Below are 25,511 nucleotides of genomic sequence, written 5' to 3'. Positions count from 1 at the left end.
GACCCATTTTTAAGGCCCTGGCGGAGGGAAGGAGGTTGTCACTCAGAATTGTACGGTACATGGCCCCATCCATTCTCCCATTGATGCGGTGAAGTAGTCCTGTGCCCTTAGCAGAGAAACACCCCCAAAACATAACATTTCCACCTCCATGCTTGACAGTGGGGACGGTGTTCTTTGGGTCATAGGCAGCATTTCTCTTCCTCCAAACACGGCGAGTTGAGTTCATGCCAAAGAGCTCAATTTTTGTCTCATCTGACCACAGCACCTTCTCCCAATCACTCTCGGCATCATCCAGGTGTTCACTGGCAAACTTCAGACGGGCCGTCACATGTGCCTTCCGGAGCAGGGGGACCTTGCGGGCACTGCAGGATTGCAATCCGTTATGTCGTAATGTGTTACCAATGGTTTTCGTGGTGACAGTGGTCCCAGCTGCCTTGAGATCATTGACAAGTTCCCCCCTTGTAGTTGTAGGCTGATTTCTAACCTTCCTCATGATCAAGGATACCCCACGAGGTGAGATTTTGCGTGGAGCCCCAGATCTTTGTCGATTGACAGTCATTTTGTACTTCTTCCATTTTCTTACTATGGCACCAACAGTTGTCTCCTTCTCGCCCAGCGTCTTACTGATGGTTTTGTAGCCCATTCCAGCCTTGTGCAGGTTTATGATCTTGTCCCTGACATCCTTAGACAGCTCCTTGCTCTTGGCCATTTTGTAGAGGTTAGAGTCTGACTGATTCACTGAGTCTGTGGACAGGTGTCTTTCATACAGGTGACCATTGCCGACAGCTGTCTGTCATGCAGGTAACGAGTTGATTTGGAGCATCTACCTGGTCTGTAGGGGCCAGATCTCTTACTGGTTGGTGGGGGATCAAATACTTATTTCCCTCTGCAGAATGCAAATAAATTCATATACTTTTCACAATGTGATTTTCCGGATTTAATTTGTGATGTGCTATCTCTCACTGTTACCAATAACCTACCCTTCAATTATGGGCTGCTCATGTCTTTGTCAGTGGGCAAACTTACAAAATCAGCAAGGGATCAAATACTTATTTCCACCACTGTATATATGTGGAGGAGTGGCCTAGTGGTTAGGGTGGTGGACTTTGGTCCTGAGGAACTGAGTTCGATTCCCACTTCAGGCACAGGCAGCTCCTTGTGACTCTGGGCAAGTCACTTAACCCTCCATTGCCCCATGTAAGCCGCATTGAGCCTGCCATGAGTGGGAAAGCGCGGGGTACAAATGTAATAAAAATATATCAGTGGAGGCACAAATGATTGTAGTGATGCTTGATGGTTGTGACTTGCAATAGCTTTGTGCTATAAGAGGTCTGTTGACCTGCTCAGACTGTATTTGCTCTTTTTTTTTTTTTATACTTTAAATTTTTATTGAAAATTATAACAGCCCTCATCCAGAAGCACATTGCTCAGTCACAACAAATAAGATACAGAGACCACCCTCTGAGTCTAATACAAAATCTCACTAACTGGATCCCAACCCCCCATCCCATATTTCACATCCCCCCCCTTCCTCCATTAATACTAGCCCACCACCCTTTCCCAACTCCTCCCACCAGGTTATCCCGCCCCCCCCCCTTAAACCCTTCTAGCTGTATTTGCTGTTATATGATGTCCTCCACTTACTAAAAGTAAAAAAGTTACTCTCTGACCTACCTCTGCTCTTTTGGATGATAGTTTTTAGGTGATCTTGTTTGTTTATATATTGCCTGATGACTGCATTATGCAGGGCCGTGCCTAGGGTCTCCGGCGCCCTCCTGCAGTTGGCCCCGCCGGCGCGCCCCCCTCCCCGAAAACAATCGCTACACTACCCGCCCTCTTCTCCCCAGATCCTTGTCCTTTTTTTTGGTTTAAATTTACCTCTCCGGCGCGTGGCAGCGTAGCGTTAGTGAGGAGGCGGCGCTCCCCCGCCCCGACGTGTCTTCTTCCCTTCGCTCAGTGTCCCGCCTTCGTCTGACGTCATTTCTGACGTCAGAAGAAGGCGGAACCGAGCGAAGGGAAGAGACTGACTCGTCGGGACGGGGGAGCGCCGCCTCCTCACTAACGCTACGCTGCCACGCGCCGGAGAGGTAAATTTAAACAAAAAAAAAAAGGACAAGGATCTGGGGAGAAGAGGGCGAGGTAAGCATGGTGCGGCGGGGCGCCCCCCAGAGGATGGCGCCCTCCTGCCATGCTTACCTCGCTTACCGTGTCGGCACGGCCCTGGCATTATGGACTCAACTGTAAGCAGCGGAGGATTCTTTGACGTGCCCTATTGAGTAAGAAATTGCAATAATCTAACCTACAGGGCATGTATCAGAGTATGAACACTTTCTTTTGTAAGCAAAAAATGGAGAGGAGATATTTGCTAAATGGCCTAGTTGATTGGAGCAGGGGTTACTATGGAGAGAGAACGGCACAGTCCCTCCCATTCATGAGGAGTGCAATCTTCCATCCTTGTGAACAGTGTCCAGCAGCGATTTTTCGTAATGGTTCAAAGCCCAGCTCGCAAAATTGTACCATCATGCAAATGGGTCCCCGAGCCATTTTTAATTGCAGCAGGGTGATGGAAACACAAAAGGATACACCTCATGCCTTCTCGTAGCCTGCAGGATTAAGCCCCACCTGACTTGCTGAAACATTTCCTGGGTACATTTCCAGCTCTGCCTGTTTACTTCTACATGGTGATCTGGTATAGGATTACCATATGTCCGGTCTTACCCGGACATATCCTCTTTTTGAGGACATGGCTGGGCATCTGGGAGGGTTTTGCCAGCCTGCCCATTTGTCCGGATTTGCAGAAGAAAGGGCAGGCTGGTGGGTGGGCGGATGGGCAGGCGGGCATACTATCCTCCCCTCCCCTCCTTTACCTTAGTGTGGTGCCCTGGTGGTCTAGTAACCTCTTCAGGGCAGGAAAGAGCCCCCTATTTCCTGCCCGGCACGTCTGCAGACTGTCTTGCTCCCAGCGCCGCTTCAAAATGGCTTCTGAGAGTTCAAGCATCGGCCTCGCGAGACATCTGCAGAAGTCTTGCAAGGTCAGTGCTTGAACTCGGCAGCCATTTTGAATCAGCGCTGGGAGCATGAGAGATCTATAGCTGTGCTGGGCAGGAAAGAGGGGGCTATTTCCTGCCCCGAAGAGGCCACTAGACCACCAGGGCACTATAATAAGGTACAGGAGAGGAGGGGTAGTGAATAATCATGTGGGTGGAGAGAGGCTGGAAAACTGGGGAGGGGGATATACATGAAGGGGGGGGGGAGAGGGAATCTGGCTTTCTTTGGGGTGGTCAAAGTGAAAGGGGGAGGGGTGGGCTTATGACAGGGGCGGGGCATGTGCATTCTTTTTCCTGGGGGCAAATATGGTAACCCTAATCTGGTATCCCCTAGGTTAAATAATTTGTGGGGCTGGTTTGTTTGTCGGAACTGTGATTAGCTGGTTAGTGGTGGCTTGGTATTATCTGTTCCCTGGATAGTTATTGAAGAATTCAGCTGATTGAGGGAGGAGGGGGGATGGTTATTGCTCTATAGATAATGTCTCTGGGTTCCTGAGGCAGCTCAGGGTTACATCCTGTGCCAAAAGTTTTGAAACGTATTTTGCAGCAAATTTGCAAAAAGTACACTATTGAATTTAAAATATATATATAATAAAAATATAATAAACTCCCTTTCTTCGCTCCTCTTGCACCATCTATCACTACAGTCTTTTTCTTTCCAAAGGTGACTTTTGTTTCCCTGCGCTTTTTTTCAAATTCTTCCCTTCCTTTCTTCTCTGATCTCTTTATTCTCTCATTCCACTGTCAGGTTTGCTGAGAAGGGGGAGGGGCAAGATTCCCCTAGGCCCGGCCTCACAAGGGTGGCCCAGAGCTGGCAATAGAAAAGCTGCTTTCTTCAGGCTTCCAGAGTAGCAGGCACAGGCAGAAGGCTGGATTGGTCTCCTGCTTCTGTGTGCCAGGTTATCATGTTAACTCTGCTCTGCTGGCCACATCAGGTTATCATGTTAACTCTACTCTGCTGGCCACATCCCATCTATGTGAAGTAATTTCTATTTGCACATAAGCGAGCAACAGGAAGAAAGACCCATTGCTGGCAGAGCAGAGTTAATGTGATAACCCAGTACATACAGCAGGAGACAGACTGAGCGAGCAGTAATCTACTGCCAGGTGGAGGCTGCAGGGTGGCCTTGGTGTGGGGGCGTGCCCTCAAGATTGTTTGCCCCAGGACTGGCTTGGTCTCTCGGTGGCCCTGTGCATTGTGTCCTAGTTTCACCCTCTGCATTTCCTTTTATGCAGCCTGAACAAGTGTTGCCAGATGGAAAACATTTTCCCCACCCAAAACCAGCCCCAAACCAGCTCCAAACTGTACAAAGTCAAACCTCGCCTCCGACGTCATTAACCCCGCCCCCGACGTCACCTCCGATGTCATTAACCCCGCCTCTGACATTGCCTTCAATGTCAACCCCGCCTCTGACGTCGCCTCCGATATCATTAACCCCGCCTCCGACGTCATTAACCCTGCCTCCGGACCAGTCCAGCGTCACCTTCGATGTCATTAACCCCGCGGCCAGTGGACGCGGGAAAACCACTGTTTAAACCCCCAACCCGCTGCTGACGGCCGTGAAAACAAAAACCACGGTAGGCGAAAAAACCACCTGCAGGGGAAAAAAAGCCGCCCAAAATATTGCGACCCGCACGCGGCGTGAAAAACCTGCAGCGGGTCGAGTGAAAGGAGCCCACTCTTGTATCCCCCTCTCTCATTCCTCCCCCTCCTTTCCCTGTTCTTATCTTGTCCTCCATTCCTGTTCTTTTATTCCGTGTCTTAGGAGTGGAGGAGTAGCAGAATGGTTAGACCAGTGGGCTGAGAACCAGGGAAGCCAGGGTTCAAATCCCATTGCAGCTTATTGTGATCTTGAGTGAGCCACTTAACCCTCCATTGTCTCAGGTGCAAACTTAAGGAGCCTGATGCTCAAAACTAATGGCAGCGTTAAAAAGCACTTAGCGCCTGATTTCCACTCACATTGTGTGTAGAATGTTGAAGGGACTTGAGTGCATGTTTTAATGTGTTTGCTAAACATTGTCGCAAATTGTGTTGAAATACATTTAAATGGATTCTAAGGAGGTCCTTCCCAATGCACAGAAAGAAATGATGGCCCATAATGCTGAAAATGTACCGCCAGCTCAGGGGCAGCATAGAAGGAGAAGGGAGAAGATTTCTTGTCCATTTTTTTACATTGTACTGTGGTTCTTGTCGTCTTTTGCAAGCAGAAGGAAGCCTGTTCAAGTTTGAGTGCTGCTAATGAGAAACAAACATGTGCACATCCAGGGAAAACTGAAAGTGAAAGCAAACATTGGTGCCTGTTTTTGTGCTCTTTCATGTGAGCATTTTAAAAAATTAAAATCCAAGCAATTTTTGAAAGGCTCATATTTAAAAGCGCAGAACAGAGCTGATGTGTGCTTGCACTTCTGGGTCATAAGAACATAAGCTTTGCCATACTGGGACAGGCCGAAGGTCCATCATGCCCAGCATCCAGTTTCCAACATTGGCCAATCCAGGTTACAAGTACCTGATAAGATTCCAAAACAGTACAATACATTTTATGCTGCTTATCCTAGAAATAAGCAGTGGATTTTCCCCAAGTCCATCTTAATAATAGCTTATGGACTTTTCTTTCAGGAAGTTATCCAACCTTTTTTAAACCCCACTAAGCTCAGTGCTTTTACTGCATTCTCTGGCAACGAATGCCAGAGTTTAATTACACGTTGAATGAAGAAATATTTTCTCTGATTTGTTTTAAATTTACTACTTTGTAGCTTCATTGAGTACCCTCTAGTCCTAGTATTGTTGGAAAGAGTAAACAAGCGATTCATGTCTACCCATTCCACTCCACTCATTATTTTATAGCCCTCTATCATATCTCCCCTCAGCCGTCTTTTCTCCAAGCTGAAGAGCCCTAGCCACCTTAGCCTTTCCTCATAGGGAAGTCATCCCATCCCCTTTATCATTTTTGTCTCCCTTCTCTGTACCTTTTCTAATTCAACAGTATTTGAGGTACGATGACACCATGGAGCGATACAAAGGCATTATAACATCCTCATTTTTGTTTTCCATTCCTTTCCTAACAATACCTAACATTCTGTTTGCTTTCTTAGCCACAGCCGCACACTGAGCAGAGGGTTTCAACGTATTATCAACAATGACGCCTAGATCCCTTTCCCGGTTGGTGACTCCTAATTTAGAACCTTGGGTTTGTCTAGGTATGCGCACAAGAGCCACACATACTGCAAACCCTTTGTGCGCTTGTGCCAGGCACGGTCCTTCCCTTGCTTTCAACTGGTTAGTGCCAATTAACCAGGCACATTATTTGTATACAATTTTTTTTTAGCGTCACTTCGGTATTTTTTTGCGTTCCTTTCTATGTTATGCTCTTCTGTGCTGGGCTTTGAGCATTGGCCCCTTTGATTGTAAGACCTCAGGGGTCACAGAAATACCTACTGTACCTGAATGTATTGAAAAAGGCAAATCCCATTCTCTCTCCCGCCATGTTACCCTTATCCCTTCCTCTCTTCTTCCCCATGCTGGTAACTAGGGGTTTTGTTTATCAACCTGCCAAGAGTCATGATGGCTGACAAGACGACATATATAAGTTTGCTTGAATATAGTCAGAAGGGTTGTTAACTCGCTTAGGTTTGATTGATTACAAGGGAAGTGGATTAGATGGTTATAGAGGGTAGCACTGCAAGCACATTTAGAAAATGTAGGCACCCACCAAAAACGTTGGAAAGTCGGAGAAATTATATTTGCCCTTTCAACCAACTTTATGAAAGAAAGGTTCATGAGCTTTTGATGTATGTGTGTGTTCTTTCTTTATTTTGTCTGCTGTTGTTTGGCTTCCTGTTTTCGGCGGTTTTTTAATTGTTTTTGCTCTTCTTCCCTCCCTTGTTCCAGGCACTTCACTTCCCTCTCAGCCTCTCTACCTCCCTCTCAGCCTCTCTCTCTCCCTCTCAGCCTCTCTCTCTCCCTCTTAGCCACATTCTCCTGCGCCCTGCCTGCACAGTGTACGGCAGCCAAAAAAGCAAACAGGATGCTAGGAATTATCAGGAAAGGGATGGTGAATAAGACCAAAAAATACTATAATGCCTTTATCGCTCCATGGTGCGTCCACACCTTGAGTGTTGCATTCATTTCTGGTCGCTATATCTCACTAAAGATATAGCGGAATTAGAAAAGGTTCAAAGAGATGATAAAGGGGACAGAACTCCTCATATGAGGAAAGGCTAAAGAGGTTAGGGCTCTTCAGCTTGGAAAAGAGACATAAGAGGGGAGATATCATTGAGGTCTACAAAATCCTGAGTGGTGTAGAACAAGTAGAAGTAAATCGATTTTTTTTACTCATTCCAAAAGTACAAAGACTAGGGGACACTCGAGGAAGTTACATGAAAATACTTTTAAAACAAATAGGAGGAAATATTTTTTCACTCAACGAACAGCTAACCTCTGGAACTCTTTGCTGGAGGATGTGGTAACAACAGCAGTTAGCATATCTGGGTTTAATCAAGTTTTGGAGAAATTCCTGGAGGAAAGGTCCTTACTCTGCTGTTGAGACAGACATGGGAAGCAACTGCTTGCCTTGGGATTTGTAGTACGGACTGTTGCCACGATTTGGGTTTCTGCCAGGTACTTGTGACCTGGCTTGGCCACTGTTTGGAAAACAGGATATTGGGCTAGATGGACCACTCGTCTGACCCAGTATGGCTACTCTTATGTTCTTATGACCCTAGTTGTTCCTGCCAGCCTTGCTTCTGTTGGGTGTCAGTCTCTGTGTTTTGAGTACAAATGTGCCCAAAATGTTTTCCTCTGACTGAAGTCATGGGATTGCACTGGATAATTTACTTTTTTTTTTTTTTTAATTGGAATTGAGTAAAACATAAACATCTGTTCCATTTTGTTAGCAAGGTATTGTACCTTCTTTCACCCTTTAACAGATGGAGCATATTAATAAACCATACAACTTCTCGACAAATTTCTCCCCACCCTCTCTACTCAGATATCTCTTATGATGATACCTTATATGAGTATCCTTATACCATCCCCCCCTTCCTCCCAGCTTACAAATTGAAGGTATTAAGTATCATGCTTTGCAGTTTCATGGTTAGTGAATTGAAAAAGGGTTCCTATATCTGTAGAAACTCGCCCCCCCCCCCTTACTCGAAGACAAATGTTCCATTTGCATCAATTCATGCATTTGATTCCTCCATAATGTAACATCTGGAGATTTGATTCATGAAATCAGGATATGTCATTTCACTATTAAACAGGCTTTTCTAAGAAATAGGATGTGAGGCCCAGAAATGCACTGGATAGTTTAACAGTGGGTTCAGCTGATAGAGGGAGTGACGGGGAAGGGGTTACGCTTCTAGTACATCAGGGAGATGGTGGAGGATTGGGCTATTGGTAAGCTGGTTGAAAGCTTGCCTGGAGAGAATTGGAGTCCATTTTTCAATGGATTGGTGAACAGGATTTGTTGGTTAATCAGTGGAAGGGTTGGATTTTGGGAATATTCAGTGCACTGACCAGCTGGCAGAAAATAATTAGTTGATTTGTAGTTTTGATGGATCTCCCCCCCCCCCCCCCTAAATTGCTACCGGACTCAAATTTTCAAGTTCTCTTGCACAATCCAGACAGCTAAGCGCTTCTCCCCAGGCTGGGTCTGAACAGAGCGTGTGTGTCTGCCAGATCTGGCACTGTGCCTTCCTGCAGTAATAACTCTCCGAGGGGGCTGAAGAGCCTCAGACAGGCCGAGCTGAGAACTTAACCCACCTCAAAGAGAGAGAGAGAGAGCAAGCCTTGCCATGCCTGTCTGTGAGGAACAAAAACTAAAAGGTACCTCTTGAGCCAGTAGAGGAGCCCTCCCCTCCTTCACTCTCCAGTGCCCCCTTAGAGCTGGAACAATACAGCCCACTCACTGCCCCTTTCCGGAGTGCTCACAGCTCAATTCCCTTCGCTCTTGCGGTCAAGATGAAAACCCAAGTGTCCTGGGATGGCAAGGAGGGAGGGAGGATTTGGATTGAGGGCTTAATTTGGGCATTTGCTAATCCCCCTACAATTTATTGTACTTCATTAAGGGAGGGGGGGTGCTGGCGGGAGAACTGATAGAGAGGGCTCTCCATTCACACGCTTTATGACCGATAAAACTGCACTTGATCGCCGCATTTCAAGGCTTTCATTGTTCCCGTTTTGGTTTGTGGCTGGCATGAAGGGGGGGGGGGGGGGGGTAGGAACAGTAAGTTTGGGGCACGGATGAATGTATTTTTGGTTTTTAATTGAGGGGGAAGGGAATGATTCACACATTAAAGAAAGAAAGAATAGAACCTAGTCATCACAAAACTGATGAGCTAGGACTCAGGTTTAAACAAGGCAGTAAAGCCTCCATAGATCACGGTTGTTATCCAAGCAATGAGTATTACAAGTATTACGCTTCCCCTTTTCTCCCCCTCTTCCCGCTGCTGCTGGCATGACTGCAGTGCAGCTCCTTGACTTAATATCCATACCAGATAAAAATGTTGATCCATTTTTGGATAATAAATGAAAACTCTCTATTCCCTTATTGGTCCTGTTTGTCTTGAAGAGATTATAAACTGTTGAGCAGGGACTGTCTCTTATGTGTTTGTGTCTAGCCGAGCTTCCCAAGCTGTAGAGCGGGACCCCGTATGGAATCCCAAAATTTGCTTTTTTGGGTCACAGCCTAGGTGGGATTTCCATAGAGATATCATTATTCTGCATCTCCGGGGGGGGGGGGGGGGGGGGTCACAATTTTATTTTGCTGCAGTTGTTGCTTTGAGGTTACAGCCACAAAGAGACTGAAGCACTGTATGTTTCTAGTAGCACTACAGAAATGATAAATAGTAGGAGGAGGAGAAGGGTTGGGGAGGTAGGGAAGTAGGCAGGGGATAAGGGGGATTCTGTTTTGTTCGGAATTCCCAACACCTTGTGGTACTTTTTAGGGCTACAGAATGTATTACAAATGGGGTGCCAAAGCCAGGTGTGGCACCAGTTTGTTACTGGACATCCCCAAAAGGTTGATCCATTCTTCCCTCCCATGGCATTATGGGAACTGTAGTTCTATTTCAGTAGGGTAAAGGACCAAAATTTATTGGAAATGGAGTTTAAAAGTCCAAATGAGGACTGGCCTAGCTCCTGTTAATGTAGGTCAGGTGATCAGCTTTAACCTATAGAGACTAGAGGGCAACCAAAACCTTTTTGTGTTTTTTTTTTTTTTTTTTTTTTGGGGGGGGGGGGGGGGGGGGGTTGTTTCAGCCATAACCAAAACTGTGGCTGAAATTCGCCAAGCAGTTCTCACTGAATCCAAAAATGGTATCGGCACATTCCCCACCCTGTACAAATGTGAATCCCATTCCGGCCTCACTCTGCCTAAAAACAAAAACAGGCTCCACTCCAGCCTTCCGGCCTCACTCCACCTTTCTATGAACAAAAATGAGCCCCCACCAATAGGCCCACCCGTAGGCCTGCCTTACAAGCCCTGGTGATCTAGTGGCCTCGTTGGGGCAAGTTGCTCCTGCCCATTCTGGCTCCGCAGTCAAAATGGCTGCTGTGACTTCCGATGGCAGCTTTGTGAGACTTCCAAAGTAGACCGTATCAGCCATTTGGAGATTGTAGTCGGCATAGGCAGGAGTGATCCAAGTCATTCCTGCCTGTTCCGCCTCCAATTTCAAAATGGGTGCTGCGGGGCAGTCGTGGTAGCCATTTTTACTTTGGAGCAAGCATGTGCAACTACGACTAGCGATTGTTCCTGCCCTAACAAGGCTACTAGACCACCAGGGTTTGTAAGGTAGGCCCTGGGGGTGGGGCTACAGTTGGGGACCCATTTTGTTAAGGGGCAGAATAAGGCTGGAGTGGGGCCCACTTTTGGTCAGTGGGAGAGGGGGAGTTTGGTTTCAGTTGAAAGTGCACCAGCATTTTTGACCAAAACTGAAACAAGACCAAATTTGAATTTCGAGCCGGTTTCAACAGCAAATCCAAAATTCAGTCAGCCTCTAATAGAGACACTATACAACTTTCTCTGTTTTGAAGTAGGAAAATATTTCTAAAGTAAGTTCAGTATCAATAACAAATGACATCAGATAAAGATGTAGCCTATCCCATTTGCTCAGTATATTGTAGATACATGCTCTTTGGAAATGTGTATATAAAATTTTTAAATGAAACCCAACTTTACATCCCCCTTGCTCTTTGCTTCCACTTGACCTTTCACTCTTCTTCACATGTGTCCCAAGCATTCTAAAAATTTAGTACGGTACTGGCCTCCCGTTCCTTTTGGTGCCCCAATGTGATGATATGTTTGTTTATTATTTTATTTATTTATTGAGATTTATTAACCACCTTTTTAAGAAGATTCACCTAAGGCGGTGTACAGCAGGTACAGTTTAACACATAGGCCCTGTAACAGGGGGGAACCACAGGTACTGTGGAACCCCCCAAATGCTGCTACCCTTCCTCTCTCCCCATGAGGCCTTTTTTCTCTTACCTTGCATCTGCACGTACTCAAGGCTGGCCGGATGTCTTCTGTCTCCTCTGAAATAGGAAGTTTGGAGGGGGCAGGAGCTAGCAGGTCTTGAGCTTCTGAAGGCCCTGCATTGGGCTGGTCGTGCGATGTCTGCATTGTAACTTATAGAGTTACTATCCCAGAGGAGCATGGTAAGAAAATAAATACCTCACAGACACAGCAGGGAAGAGAGAAATGCTGATAATGCGGGGCGGAGGAAGGGTTGAATGATGGACACCACAGGCAGAGGGGGAAGGAGAGAGATACTGAAGAGGGGGAGGAAAAGATGCTGAAGACCATGGGTGGGTGGTGGAATGTTGACCACCACAGGGGGGTTGAATAATGGACACCACAGGCAAAGGGGGGAGGGAAGGAGACAGATGCTGAAGAGAGGAGGGGAAGGCAGGGGAGGGGAGATACGCTGGAGACCATGGGGGGTTAAGAGGTCAGGAAGGAGAGAGATGTTGGAGACCATGGAGGATGTTGGGATGCTGGACACCGCAGGTGGGGGGAGGGGGAAGAAGGGAAAGAGATGCTGGAGACATTGGGGGGGCTAGAATTTGGACATCACAGGGGGGGGGGGAAGTGAAGGAGACATTCTGAAGGAGGAGGGAAGGAGAGAGATGTTGAAGAGAGAAGGGGAGCAGAGAGATGCTGGAGACTATGGGGTATTGAGTGTGAGGGGAGTAGAAAGACTGGAGACTATGGGATGTTGAAGGGGAAGCAAGGAGAGAGATGCTGAATAGAGAAGGGGGAGGGAAAGAGAGAGATGCTAGAGACCATTGGGGGGTTAGAGATGCTGTAGAACATGGGGGTTGAGATGGAGGGAAGGAGAGAGATGCTGGAGACCATGGAGGGGGTGGAATGCTGGACACTACAAGCAAGGGATGGGAGAAGGGAAGGAGAGATGCTGAAGGGGAAGGGAAGGAGAGAGGTGCTGTAGACCCTGTAGAAGGGAGAGAGATGTTGTAGACCATGAGGGGTTGAAAGGGAGGGAAGGAGAGAGATGCTGGATAAGACGAGGGGAAGGGAGTAGGGAAGGAGAGAAATGCTTGACATCATTGAGGGGGGGCGGTGTTTGAGAGGGACAGAAGGAAGGATAGATATGTCTGATGCCATAGGAGGGGACTAGGATGGTATGGAAGGGTTGGGGGCAGAGCTTGGGTACCCCCAAACAAAAAGCATTCCGCTGCCCCTGGTTTAACATAACATGTATTAAAGGCTGCTGTTTAGGGCTGTAATTGTTGCTCCAGGTGGTTAACACCCAAATTTACTTCATTTCCATCTTCTTGCCACTATGGACTCTCTGGGCTCAATATTCAAAGGGTTAAGCTTCTAACTTTGAGTTATGCTGATAATTAGTCCCCTTATTTTCTAACTCCTGTTACTCTGATTATCTATCTATATGCTCCATCTTTGCTTACTCCCTATGCTGTCTATTAAAATGTTTTATTACATATTGTATTAATATTGTAATGTAGCATACTATGCCATACCTTGTATTGTTGTTTGAATATTTTTACTGCTGTAATTGTTTATTGCTTATGTTTGACTTCTTTTTGCTGTACACCTTCTTGAGTGAATTCCTTCAAAAAGGCGGTAAATAAATCCTAATAAATAAAATTGGCCTCTCTGCAAATTTACTAGGACTGTGTGCATAAATTTTTAACCAACATTTCACTAAATTCTTAAATTTAGGAGCATAAAAAGTGGGTGGCAACAGGGGCGGACTTAGGAAGGGGAAAAGAACTTTGGAGCTTGAGAGGGAGGAGCTGCTGACAGGGGTGGGGGGGGGTAGGGGGTGGGGAGGGGGAGCTGCCTCTGGGTTGCAGATTTGGTTTTGGGAGAAATTGAAGATTCTGGTTTTCGTTAAACTGAATAAAGACAGGATTGTGTTTTATCTGGTTAAGTGCTGAATATTGGCACTTAACTGGACATAAGTGTCGATTCTGCCCCTGGACCACTCACAAAATAGCCGGTTTTGGCTTAGGCACTAACCAGGTATATTCAGCGGCACTATACATTTAGTGCTATTGGATATACATAGTTAGCCCTGGACAAATGATTTAAATGGCCACAGGCCTGTCCTGGCCCTTTAAATTGCTTTGAATATCGATCCCTGTTTTGAATATTGAGTCCTCTGTTTTTCTCACACTGATTTAAATTCCACGGATAGGTGATGGTGTGCACATTATTTTCTATGAAATCTACTCTTGAGTTGACCAGCTCCAGATCTTGAGGGAGAGGTTGAGCCAGTCCTGGTTTTACTCCTGCAGTAAAACATTCAGGAGAGAAAAATCCACAGGTGTTTAAGCTGCCCCTGACAATCAGGAACCATCTCATGCTCAACTCCCTGAGAGACCACTGGGCAGCAAAGAGTCAGTTTTTTTTATGCTGAGTGGGCAGTCACCCTTTGCTCATGAACCTTTAGTGACACTATCCCTTCTACTTTTTCTTTCCTTTAGGATCTCATCGTTGACCAGACAATTGAAAAGGTCTCTTTCTGCGCGCCTGACCGGAATTTTGACAAGGCTTTCTCCTATATATGCCGGGATGGTACCACCCGTCGTTGGATCTGTCACTGCTTTATGGCACTGAAGGATTCTGTAAGTTTTTTGGGTTTTTTTTTTAATGGACACATCTGTTCCTCCTTGATATGGATAGCCCCCCCCCCCCCACCACCACACAAGGGGCTAAATTCAGTAAATGGCGCTCAAAAGTGGGCAGGGGGAAAAAAAACGCGATTCTATGAAGGGCAAGCGCCCTTTATAGAATCTCACGTAAGGCGATCTCACACTAACTTTGGGCACCACACTTACACCTGCTGGAAACCAGGTGTAAATGCTGGCTCACAAGTTACGTACGATCAGGTAGTATTCTCAACAGGTAATATACCACATCAAGCACCCCTCCCTCATCTTAGATGTGGGAGGGGCGCTTGATGTGGTATACTTGGATTTCAGCAAAGCCTTTGACACGGTTCCGCACAGGCGACTGATAAATAAATTGAGTGTCCTCGGTATGGGACCTAGAGTAACTGATTGGGTTAAAAATTGGTTGAATGGTAGGAGACAGAGGATAGTGGTAAATGGTGCTTGCTCTGAAGAAAAGGATGTCGTCAGTGAAGTACCGCAGGGATCGGTCCTAGGGCCGGCTCTTTTTAACGTCTTCGTGAGAGATATTGTGGAAGGGCTGTCTGGTAAGGTTTGCCGCTTTATGGATGATACTAAACTCTGCAACAGGGTGGACACCCTGGAGGGTGCGAATGACACGAGGAAGGACCTAGCAAAGCTGGAGGAATGGACCGATATTTGGCAACTAAGGTTTAATCCCAAAAAATGTAGGGTCATGCACTTGGGTCGCAAAAATCCGAGGGAACGGTACAGTATAGAGGGTGAAGTGCTTCAGTGTACGAAGGAAGAGCGGGACTTGGGGGTGATTGTGTCTGATTACCTTAAAGCTTCCAAACAGGTAGAAATAGCAACGGTCAAAGCCAGAAGGATGCTTGGGTGCATAAAGAGAGGCATGACCAGCAGGAAAAAGGAGGTGATAGTGACGTTGTATAAGTCTCTAGTGAGGCCCCATTTGGAGTACTGCGTGCAGTTCTGGAGATCGCACCTACAGAAAGATATAAACAGGATGGAGTCGGTCCAGAGAGTGGCTACGAAATTAGTAAGCGGTCTTGAATACAAAAATTATAGGGACAGGCTTATGAACTCAACATGTATACGCTGGAAGAGAGGAGACATGATAGAAACGTTTAAGTATCTCAAGGAAGAGAGCCTTTTTCAAATGAAGGAGAGTTCAATTCCCGGCACAGGCAGCTCCTTGTGACTCTGGGCAAGTCACTTAACCCTCCATTGCCCGCCGCATAGAGCCTGCCATGAGTGGGAAAGTGCGGGGTACAAATGTAACAAAAAAAAAAAAAAAGGAGAGCTCTGGAATGAGGGGGCATATGACAAAGTTAAGAGGGAATAGGCTTAGGAGTAACCTAAGGAAGTATTATTTCACAGAAAGGGTGGTGGAGGCGTGGAATGGCCTCCTGGTGGAGGTGGTGGAGTCGAGGACTGTTCAGAATTTAAAAAGGCATGGGATAAGCATGTAGGATCGCTTAGGAACAGGAAGAATTAGGGGTTACAGAGGATGGGCAGACTGGATGGGTCATATGGCCTTTATCTGCCTTCATGTTTCTCTGTTTCTATTCTGTAATCGTGCGCCTAACATTTTGGAATGCCCCTGGCCACACCCCCTTTCAGATACACACCATGGGATTTAGGCGGTGTGCCTTATAGAATAGCATGCAGCCAGATGTGCGCGCAAATTGTGATTGATGCCAATTAACTGCAGGGTCATTCCATGCCAAGTGGTCTAAACCTTCCCACCATCATGTCTCCAATTTTGTTCAAATTTTATCTGTTGCGCGAGTCAGGTGTTAAACGAAGTTTCCCAAATTTTGAGGTCTCTAACTGCAATAGTTGCAGATCTAGACCCCCTTTTCTGAAAGGTTGTCAGTCCACGAGCGCACAACATTTATCAAAATGCCATTTTTGGGGTCTAATAAAATCCAAACACATTTATAAGAATGGCTAAAAAATTCAAATCCTGTACAGTTTTTTATGCTAATTCCAATGAAATACATTTTAACATTATGGATGCAAAATCCAGTCAAACAAGTTGACTCAAAGTGTGCATCAAAATTGGTCGCGACTCATCAGAACATATTTGGACCAATATTCAGACCGCAACAACTTCCATGCAAACAAAGATATGGACTTGAAATTTTGAGCAAGCATTATGCCAGATTTGCAACTAACCAGCATCTATAACCGCCCTGCAGGATCTCTTCAAAGTTGGCACTGGCAATGCAAATGGTAAAATGTACCAAAGTTCAAAGCCAATTATTAAAAAAAGAGTCTGCCTGAATCAGCTTTTTAACAGTATCATCTGAAAGAGAAAATTGTGCTGTACAACCCTGATATGTTTTTGTTTTGCAATGCCACCATTAAGTAGCCATTTACTCAGGTCAAAGTATGTTATATTTAGTATGCTTGATGTGCTAATTTTTCTTCATTTCTAGGAAATTGAGTCTTAATAGTCGCTTAAAAGTATTGATATAATTATTTATTCATTCGTATTTTATTCGTTGATTGTCCAATCGTTTATTGTGCGCTGTTATCAGTTTGGTCGTGCCATCTCAGGTGAATATTCCAGCTTAATAAATTAGTGATGCTGAACAAATAGATAAAGTCACAAATCTTCAGTATGTTGCTTCCATTTATGGTGGATTGGAAACGTTTGTGAAACGTCAGTTGAACAGAAAGATGCTTTCATAAGCTTTATGCATCCTCATGGTCCCGCTACTTCATTTTATTGGCCGGTAAGACGTGATACTTGCTGGATCCCAGAACAACTTATCATTGCTGCAGTGGCGTTCCTAGGGTGGCTGACACCCGGGGTGGATCGCCGATGCGCAACACCCCCCCCCCCCCCGGGTGCATTTTTACCTGTTGGGGGGGGTGCCGCGCGCCTGTCTGCTTCGCTCGTTCCATGCTCCCTCTGCCCCGGAACAGGAAGTAACCTGTTCTGGGGCAGAGGGAGCACGGAACGAGCGGAGCAGACAGACGCGCGGCGTGCACCCGGGGCGGACCGCCCCCATCGCCCCCCCCCCCCTTGGTACGCCACTGCATTGCTGTTATTCCAGCTCCATCAGTGACATCATCTGGTCGGCAATATAGTTTCCCTGAAACCGTTCTCTTGCAGATCAGTGATGCTTTCAGAATGATGACGTAACTGAAGAAGGCAGGCTTGGGAACCTGCAGTGAAGTAACTGAAGAAGGCAGGCTTGGGAACCTGCAGTAAAGTAACTGAAGAAGGCAGGCTTGGGAACATGCAGTGAAGTAACTGAAGAAGGCAGGCTTGGGAATCTGCAGTAAAGAAACACACAATCAGGCTTGGGATTCTACAGTAAAGAAACCCACCCGTGGCTGAGCATTGGAAAGTAAGGAGGGGGAACGGGCCCACCATATGCGCATAAGAGCTGAACGGTAAGCACTGCTTTTATGCACATGCCTAATCGAATGTGCCCGGGCTGGTGCAGGTGAAGGGGTTCTTGGCTATGGCTGATGAAGCCCATAGGATCCAACTTTTCAGAATTATTGGGGGTGCTAAGCCCAGTGGAAATAACCCCTCCCTGGACACATACAAGGAATTTTCTCAATATTGGGGGTCTCGAGCACCGACGACACCCACAGAGCTGGCTCCTATGGTGGAGCCCCCAAGCTTGCTTACAGAAGCTGCCAGCCACATCAACTCACAGCAGAATCTGTCCTTTCTGTTATCTGTGAGCTAGTGGTCTGGGGAAACAAAACCTCATCCACGCAGCTCCTCAGGCCTGACTCTTGCTTTGTACTGTGTGCAGACAGGATGCTTTCCACAGAGGGGTGGACAGTGCCTGTCCCCTCTTCCCCACCCCCCCTTGGCTAGTTGAAGCCCGAGCTGGCATAGGGTTTAAAGCAATAGGCGTGCCCTTGTGCAGCGCACTGTTTTTTTAAAATCTCATATACATGTGTTTAATATCATTTGCATGTCATTTGGGGTGTTCCTGCCCCCGCTCATTGTTTCCCACGGTAGAGCCTTTTGGCTATTGGGGAAGGGCTGATGACTCTTCAGGGCAAAGCCAGCATTTGTGACATTATTGGAATACAGTCCTCGGGTCGTCTGACTGCTGATGTAGTTGCACTTGGAAAAGAGATTCAGAAGCAGCAAAGATACCCCTTCATCAATGTTTAGTCGCCTGGCTGAAGACTGACCACAACTCAGGACAAATATTAACATTGACTTGACGGCACGCAACAAAAACATGGTGAAACATCACATCTGGGCACGCTAGGGAGGTAAAATTCCTTGATGAAATCAAGGACAGCTCTATGGAGCAGCTGGTATAGGAGCCGACGAGAGAAGGAAAATTTCTAGATCTAGTCCTTAGTGGAGCGCATGATCTGGTTCGTGAGGTAATGGTGCTGGGGCCGCTTGATAACAATGATCATAATATGATCAAATTTGATCTTAGCTTTGGAAATCAAATACGTTAGCGTTTAACTTTAAAAAAAGAGACTATGATAAAATGAGAACGGTGAAAAAAAAACTTAGAGGAGCGACTGCGAGGGTCAAAAATTTACATCAGGCGTGGATGCTGTTCAAAAACACCATCCTGGAAGCCCAGGCCAAATATATTCCGCGTATTAAAAAAGGAGGACAGAAGACCAAACGACAGCCAACGTGATAAAAAAGTGAGGTGAAGGAAGCTATTGGAGCTAAAATAAAATCCTTCAGCAAATGGAAGAAGGAACCGACTGAAAATAATAAGAAACAGGATAAGGAATGTCAAGTCAAATGCAAAGCGCTGATAAGGAAGGCTAAGAGGGACTTCGAAAAAAAGATTGTGTTGGAGGCAAAAATACATAGTAAAATTTTAAAGGTATATTAAAAGCAGGAAGTCAGCAAAAGAATCGGTTGGACCGCTAGATGACCAAGGAGTAAAAGGGGCGATCAGGGAAGACAAACCGTAGCGGAGAGATTAAATGAATTCTTTGCTTCGGTCTTCACCGAGGAAGATTTGGGTGGGATACCAGTGCCGGAAATGGTATTCGAAGCTCACAAGTCAGAGAAACGTAATGAATTCTCTGTAAACCTGGAGGATGTAATGGGGCAGTTCTACAAACTGAAGAGTAGCAAATCTCCTGGACCAGATGGTATTCATCCCAGAATATTGATAGAACTGAAAAATGAGCTTGCAGAGCTATTGTTATGTAATTTATCCTTAAAATCGAGCGTGGTACCGGAAGATTGGAGGGTGGCCAATGTAACGCCGATTTTTTAAAAAAGGTTCCAGAGGAGATCCGGGAAATTATAGACCGGTGAGTCTGACGTCGGTGCCGGGCAAAATGGTATAGACTATTATTAAGAACAAAATTACAGAATATATTCGAAAGCATGGATTAATGAGACAAAGTCAACATGGATTTAGTGAAGGGAAATCTTGCCTGACCAACCTACTACATTTCTTTGAAGGGGTGAACAAACATGTGGATAAAGGTGAGCCGGTTGATATTGTGTATCTGGATTTTCAGAAGGTGTTTGACAAAGTACCTCATGAAAGACTCCAGAGGAAATTGGAGAGTCATGGGATAGGAGGTAGTGTTCTATTGTGGATTAAAAACTGGTTAAAAGATAGAAAACAGAGAGTAGGGTTAAATGGTCAGTATTCTCAATGGAGAAGGGCAGTTAGTGGGGTTCCCCAGGGGTCTGTGCTGGGACCGCTGCTTTTTAACATATTTATAAATGACCTAGAGATGGGAGTAACTAGTGAGGTAATTAAATTTGCTGATGACACAAAGTTATTCAAAGTCGTTAAATCGTGGGAGGATTGTGAAAAATTACGAGACTGGGAGACTGGGCGCCTAAATGGCAGATGACGTTTAATAGGAGCAAGTGCAAAGTGATGCATGTGGGAAAAAGGAACCCGAATTATAGCTACGTCATGCAAGGTTCCACGTTAGGAGTCACGGACCAAGAAAGGGATCTAGGTGTCGTCGTCGATGATACGTTGAAACCTTCTGCTCAGTGTGCTGCTGTGGCTAAGAAAGCAAATAGAATGTTAGGTATTATTAGGAAAGGAATGGAAAACAAAAATGAGGATGTTATAATACCTTTGTATCGCTCCATGGTGCGACCGTACCTCGAATATTGTATTCAATTCTGGTCGCTGCATCTCAAAAAAGATATAGTGGAATTAGATAAGGTGCAGAGAAGGGCGACAAAAATGGAAAAGGGGATGGGACGACTTCCCTATGAGGAAAGGCTAAAGCGGCTAGGGCTCTTCAGCTTGGAGAAAAGGCGGATGAGGGAAGATATGATAGAGGGCTATAAAACAATGAGTGGAGTTGAAAGGGTAGGACTATGGGGCATGTGATGGAGCTACAATGTAGTAAATTTAAAACGAATCGGAGAAAATGTTTCTTCACTCAATGTGTAATTAAACTCTGGAATTCGTTGCCAGAGAATGTGGTAAAGGCGGTTAGCTTAGCGGAGTTTTAAAAGGGTTTGGACGGCTTCCTAAAGGAAAAGTCCATAGACCGTTATTGAATGGACTTAGGGAAAATCCACTATTTCTGGGATAAGCAGTATAAAATGTTTTGTACTTTTTTGGGATCTTGCCAGGTATATTGTGACCTGGATTGGCCACTGTTGGAAACAGGATGCTGGTCTTTCCCAGTATGGGAATACGTATGTATTTATGTACTCTAGAATCTATGTAGGAACCCCAGTTGCAGAGCTTTGCTCAATATCTACCTTACACCCTTCTTCCTCACAGCTGACTGCAGCCTACTAGTTAGAGCAGAGAAGCAGGGTTCAAATCCCACTGCTGCTCCCTTTGATCTTGGGAAGTTACTTAACCCTCCATTGCCTCAGATGCACACAGTGTAAGCCCTCTGGGGACACAAGAATGCCTGCTGTGCCTGTTCTGAACTTAACTGGCCAGTGCTGAATATTCACTTAGACAGTTATGTTTGAGCCTACCAAAAAAAAAACCCCGAATATTTAATGCCGGTCACCGGGAATAGCACAACATTGAATATCGAGGGTGAGCACCAATCACAACACTTATGCGGGCTGTCGGGCCCAGTATGTCTTTTCCCTGTTTTTCCCCCATGCCATTTCATCCCATTTGGGGCAAGATAACTCTCTCTGAAAATTATACAGAGACTGACATTTCTCAACACTTTTTGTATAATTCTTTCCAGCTTTTGTTGTGTTGGAAAGAATAAAAATGGAGGGGAGTCCAGGTTAGGCGCAAGACTTTATTTCATTGTGTCTTTGCTTTCTGATGTCGGTGGCTTTTAGACACAGTGAAGTGTAATGGTTTGAGGCTTTTTTTTTTCCTTCAACTGTGCCTGAAACTCCCTGTAACCACTGTTTTGTGCCTTGCTTCGTAGGGTGAAAGGTTAAGTCATGCTGTGGGCTGTGCCTTTGCTGCCTGCCTGGAACGGAAACAGAAACGGGAGAAGGAATGTGGCGTCACTGCATCCTTTGATGCCAGCCGGACCAGCTTTGCACGGGAGGGCTCCTTCCGGGTGACCTCTGCCTCCCAGCAAGTTGAGCGGGAGGAGGTCATGAGGCAGTTGCAAGACAAGAAGAAGGCCAAAGGTAGGAGGAAGTAGGTATTGGATTTTCAGAAGGGGCGAATCCCAGGACTGATAGAGCCCTGGAGAGTCTGATTCTGCATAGCCCTATCCCCCGATTTATCAAATTAATGCTATAATGTAGGGGGAAGAATTCAGTAAATGGCACCCAAAGATAGGTACTAGGAGGATCCACACTAAACTAGTATCCTGCAAAAGGCGCAGTGCGCAGAGTGTCTTTGGAAGAATATTAGCTTAGCATGGGTCTCGCACCTAACTTTGGGCGCTATATTTATTTACACCTGGTAAAACCTGGCGCAGAAATGACATTACTCTATAACAGTGCGCCTAAGTACTGGGAAAGTGCCTGACTCGCCCATGGCCACAACCCCTTTGCAGTTGCGCATGAGAGAAGTTAGATGCTCAGTTTACAGAATAGGGGCATAAGTCAGTTATGTGTACGACTGCTAATTAGTGCTTGTTAAGGCCAATTATTGGTACTTATCTGAAATTCAGTGCCAATTAACTAATTATGTTATGCGCATAACTGAGCGTGCAATTTGGTACCTAACTGTAGGCACCATTTATAGAATTTGGGGGCATGTCCACCATTGCTGTTGTCTGTTTTGCGACTCTGTTCCCTGGTGTGACAGTCAAAATGGTTGCTTAATGTTTGCATTCTGTGTTTTCATTCTAGTTCTCCCCATCTTTGTGTGGGGTTTTTTTTTTCCCTTTCTCTTCTCAGCCGAAGCAACAGCTGTAGCAGAAGTAGCAGTGGCCACTCCAGCTCCCCCGTCACGAGGACCAGCTCAGCCCACCACTGTGTCTCCAACGCAATCTGCCAGTGCACCAGTGGACAGGAGTGAGGGGGGCTGCCAACATGCCATCCCGAGGCGACACGCACCCATTGAGCAGCTGGTACGGCAGGGCTCCTTCCGTGGTTTCCCTGCCCTAAGCCAGAAAAACTCACCCTTCAAACGACAGCTGTCTCTGCGGCTCAACGAGCTACCTTCAACACTGCAGCGTAAAACAGACTTCCAAGCCAAGAACCCTGGTAAGAGCAGCGCCCTCTTCACTTCCTCCAGTCCTCCCTCCATGTCACTCGCTGAATAAATTCTACCCTCTCACCTGTGACATGCTGGCCATCTTGCTCCCTTCTTCCCCACCACCTTGCTATGGGGTGCAGACAAGCAATTAAGTTTATTATAAAGTCATGAAAATACATAAACCACATATATTTATATATTATATACACGTGAAGCCAAAGTCAAACAACCTAATGGAGTCAAGCCACACACAAGAAAAATGTCCAATTCATTCAACCAAGGTTGAGCCATCTGGTGCTGGTGGCCGCCAGGACCTAGCTGCACACCTCCGAGGCCTGGGGTGAGGAGCACAAGTACTCACAGAGAAGTCAATTGTATGTAATTATTCATTAACATGAGTATTCCTAAATCAACCAACAAAACACTCAAGAGCTACAGAGCAGAAGTAGAATGTTTCACGTTACAACTCAACATACAAACTCTGTTGTCAAATCAGTGACAGCAACACAAATTCCCTCTACTACCAAACACTGTGTGATTATGAGACACAAATAGACCTTCAGAAGCTTATCATACCATCATTCCAGCACCAGGTTAAGAACTCAAACTGCACCAACCCTACCTGTGAAAAATTAGCATTGCAAATGTTCTAGAGCACCAGGACACCTCCGGGGGGGGGGGGGGGGGGGGGCATGGGTCTTTTATTAAGCATAGGGGGTGAAGAGCTCTTTTCTAGCTGGAAAAGATGGACCACTACGGATTCCTATAGAGAACCTACATATCAATTGAATCCCTGTTATACAAGGAAAACACTGTATGACATCATCAGCATAAATGAACGATTGGAAGTTCTGTTTAGATAAAAAGTTGGCCAATGGTTCGGTAGAAATAGCCAAATAGCAGGTAGGCTGGCTGGTGATAAGATGCCGCTCCCTGTAAAGTGCCGCCTGAGGCTGCTGCCTCATTATAGGGTCTCCCCTGGATACAGTCTGCTTTGCTTTCTTCTCCCCCTCCCCTTGCCGTGGTGTGAAAATTGTCTTATAACCCCCTTCCTGCTCATTCCTGTCTCCTTACCATGATATGCAGACCACATTGCAACCTCTATTGCTGCCTTGCCTTGGCAGATTGTCTCATCCCCCATTCCTCCCTCTTTGCCTTCGCATGCAGACTACTACACCTTATTTGTGTTCTCTGGTTCTAGTGTCTGAGCTGGAATTGGGCTCCCACCAGGAGAGCGATGGTATCAGTGACCTCTGCACGCAGATCAATTCCTCCTTCACCAAACCCTCTGAGGACCCCTTCCCTACTGCCTCCACTCCCAATGGCACCCTCGTTCCCACTGCTGCAGCTGCAATTCCTCCTCCAACAGCCCAAGGTAAGTGTCCCCTTCTGAGAGACACCATGCCACGTGCCAGAGTTTGCAGCCCTATTTGACTAGTGCTGAGGTCTGAAAACTCTATATTCTTTGTATTTAAACGTTTTTTTGCAGTTTTCCTTAAGAGTGAATACTCTGTCAGGGGTGTGACAGTCCATATTGGTTTTGAGGGTAGCCAGGGTAGAGGCCGACTGAAGCCAGAGGTTTTGGTTGTGGCTGAAACTGAATCTGCAGCCGAAATCTACCACTTGGTTTTGGCAAACTGTGGCCCTTCCCCCAAACCAGCCTCCTCCCCCCCCCCCCCCCCCCCCGAAAACCCATTCTCCCCACGAGCCATCCATCAGCTCTTCCTTGCCCCCTTCATAGGCCCTCCCTGGGCCTACCTTTTTAAAAGCCCTGGTGGTCTAGTGGCCGCTTTAGGGCAGGAACATCCCAGGTTGCTCCTGCCCCCGCCGGCTGCATTGTGAAATTGGTAGCCATGACTTCTTGCCTTGTGGCCGCCATTTTGGAATTGGGAATGGCATGAACAGGAAGTCATTTCTACTCATGTCATACCCAGTTCCTAAATGGTGGCTGCGACTTCCCACGGCAGTCTCATGAGGCTGCTGCGGAAAGTTGCAGCTGCCATTTTCACAACACAGCCAGCAGGGGCAGGAGCAACTCAGGATGCTCCTGCTCTGAAGAGGCCACTCGACCACCAGGGCTTTTAAAAGGTAGGCCTGGGGAAGGCCTTTTGGTGGGGGTGGGGGAGGGGTAGAAGGCAGAGCTGGTCAGCAGCCTGGGGGGAAGGAATGGGTTTTCTGTTGAGGGGGGTGGCTGGCTCGGGGAGAAGACACTTGTGGCGGCAATATATAGGCATTCTTGGTTGAAACTGAAATTCAGTCGGCCTCTAAGCCATGGCATTCAACAGCTTAATTGCACATATTGGAAATGTATTGATATTCCGTCCTTAACTCGTTGGATAACAAAAACTGAGTTATATTGTTAGTATGGCAAAGAATGTGCTACAGCTGAGCAGTGGATATATTTTCCATTGTATTTAAGAAATTGGTAGGATTTTATTTTTGAGAAGTTTATTGTTATAATTTATTTTTCTTTTTTGGAATTTGTAGTGTATTTTAATCTTGATTAAAATCCGTACATTAAAATGAACTGGAGAACCCACCCTGTATGTTATGCATATTCCTGCCATATTTAGGTGCCCACATTTCTGCTAGGTCTACTCCTGTTGTAACTGTGGGCACCGAAATGTTAGGCCCACTGATACCAGGTTATGCTAGTATTTTGTGTGGAACCTGGGTGTACACGGTCCATTATAGAATAACTCGCTTATGAACAGGGCCCTGGACCCCATGGAA

The 25,511-nt window shown here is 46.2% G+C and overlaps 1 protein-coding gene across 2 annotated transcripts in view; it reads left to right on the top strand.

The window, feature by feature from the left end:
- NUMBL (NUMB like endocytic adaptor protein) overlaps positions 1-25,511 on the top strand; it is a 135,216-nt gene that overhangs the window by 106,188 nt on the left and 3,517 nt on the right. For both annotated transcript variants that reach the window (XM_030219704.1, XM_030219705.1), the window contains exons 5-8: positions 14,017-14,157; positions 21,547-21,757; positions 22,478-22,786; positions 23,980-24,153. In XM_030219704.1, coding sequence (XP_030075564.1) covers positions 14,017-14,157; positions 21,547-21,757; positions 22,478-22,786; positions 23,980-24,153 — 835 coding nt within the window. The remainder of the gene's footprint in view (positions 1-14,016; positions 14,158-21,546; positions 21,758-22,477; positions 22,787-23,979; positions 24,154-25,511) is intronic.

The sequence above is a fragment of the Microcaecilia unicolor genome, chromosome 11 (assembly GCF_901765095.1).
Source record: "Microcaecilia unicolor chromosome 11, aMicUni1.1, whole genome shotgun sequence".
Lineage (NCBI taxonomy): Eukaryota > Metazoa > Chordata > Amphibia > Gymnophiona > Siphonopidae > Microcaecilia > Microcaecilia unicolor.
This window is presented reverse-complemented; position numbering and strand designations above follow the sequence as displayed.